The sequence below is a fragment of the Larimichthys crocea genome, chromosome XIII, assembly GCF_000972845.2.
Source record: "Larimichthys crocea isolate SSNF chromosome XIII, L_crocea_2.0, whole genome shotgun sequence".
NCBI lineage: Eukaryota > Metazoa > Chordata > Actinopteri > Sciaenidae > Larimichthys > Larimichthys crocea.
In genome coordinates, this window is record NC_040023.1 from 18,116,573 (window position 1) to 18,117,716 (window position 1,144).

General features: G+C 47.5%; 2 protein-coding genes across 4 annotated transcripts in view; one reads left to right on the plus strand and one right to left on the minus strand.

The window, feature by feature from the left end:
* Positions 1–926, minus strand: part of jazf1b (JAZF zinc finger 1b) — a 13,084-nt gene extending 12,158 nt beyond the window's left edge. For both annotated transcript variants that reach the window (XM_010741909.3, XM_019255148.2), the window contains exon 1: positions 777–926. In XM_010741909.3, the coding sequence (XP_010740211.1) occupies positions 777–891 (115 nt within the window). In that variant the 5' untranslated portion in view covers positions 892–926. The remainder of the gene's footprint in view (positions 1–776) is intronic.
* The window catches only part of creb5b (cAMP responsive element binding protein 5b), a 47,033-nt gene continuing 46,268 nt past the window's right edge, over positions 380–1,144 (plus strand). The window contains exon 1 of one of the 2 annotated variants that reach the window (XM_027287169.1): positions 380–596. The gene's annotated coding sequence lies outside the window, so the exon portion shown is untranslated. Of the gene's footprint in view, positions 597–941; positions 1,056–1,144 lie in introns of those variants that run through there. The other variant, XM_027287168.1, reaches the window with a different exon arrangement.

Sequence of the window (1,144 nt, forward strand, 5' to 3'; positions counted from 1 at the left end):
AAAATAATAAAATATGAAAGACTATTTTTAAAACTACTTTTTGAAAACATCATATTTATGATTTGCAAAGCTATAATAGTGAGAAAAATGTTAAATAATAATAATAATTAAAAAATGATGTTTCAAAACTTGCCAAACACTGACAGTAAATTAATATTAGACTAATTAAAAGGCCATTTAGGCAGATAAACACACTATACATCTTTAAATACTACCCTGTCAGAACCAAAATAATAATAAAAGATAGGCCAACATCAAATGATGGCCTACACTGAACATTATAATATAAAAAAGGTGCAAACTTCAAAGTTAAAGTCATAATAAATAAATAAAACATGTAGCAACTCGCTGTCAGAGCGCGTCCTCACTGCACAGATACCAGTGTGGTCAGGGTGATAATCAGTCCGCGTGTCTTCACTGACTCCTGCAGCTGCAACTTCACTCGCGACAGCTCTGCGCGCGCGGGCCTCGAGCTGCAATAATGTTGCACGAGCGTAAAGAAACTGTCTGTCTGTCTTCCTGTCGGTGTCTGACCGCGGCTCCGCCGGCGCTGCCGCTGTCTACACAGCGACAGCCTCGACACACGGCTGCAGACGGTGAGCGCGGAGCTGTGACATGTACACACAAACATCAACAGTCACCACACCTAGCAACAGGGTTGTCAGGAGTCAGGACGCAGGAAGTAACTCGCTAGCTCGCTAACTTAGCCGCTGCTGCTAGCTGCAGAGCTCGGCCATTGCTAGCTGCGTCGCTCGGTGCTCGTCGTCGGCGCTTACCGATGTGGTTATCCTCGATGTGCACGATGAGCTCGGCCAGAGTGTCGAAGTGAAGTCCGCAGCTCCCGAACCTGCATGCGTTGGAAAAGAAAGAGGCAGCGGCGATGCCTGTCATGGTCGCTGCTGCATTGGAAATGAAGGCAGGAGGCGGCGGCGGCGGCGGCGGCAGCAGCGAGCAGCGGGGGAACAGCGAGCGGACAGCGGTGGGAACAGCTGGAGAGGTGCGGTGACTTCTCCGAGCTGCGTCAAACCAGCCGAAGAGCGACAACAACGCCGGAAGTAGGGCGGTTTGGCTTTCACGATAAAAGCATAAACTGTTGTCATTATAGAAAGATGGAACACATGAAAAACGTATTATAATTATGAAA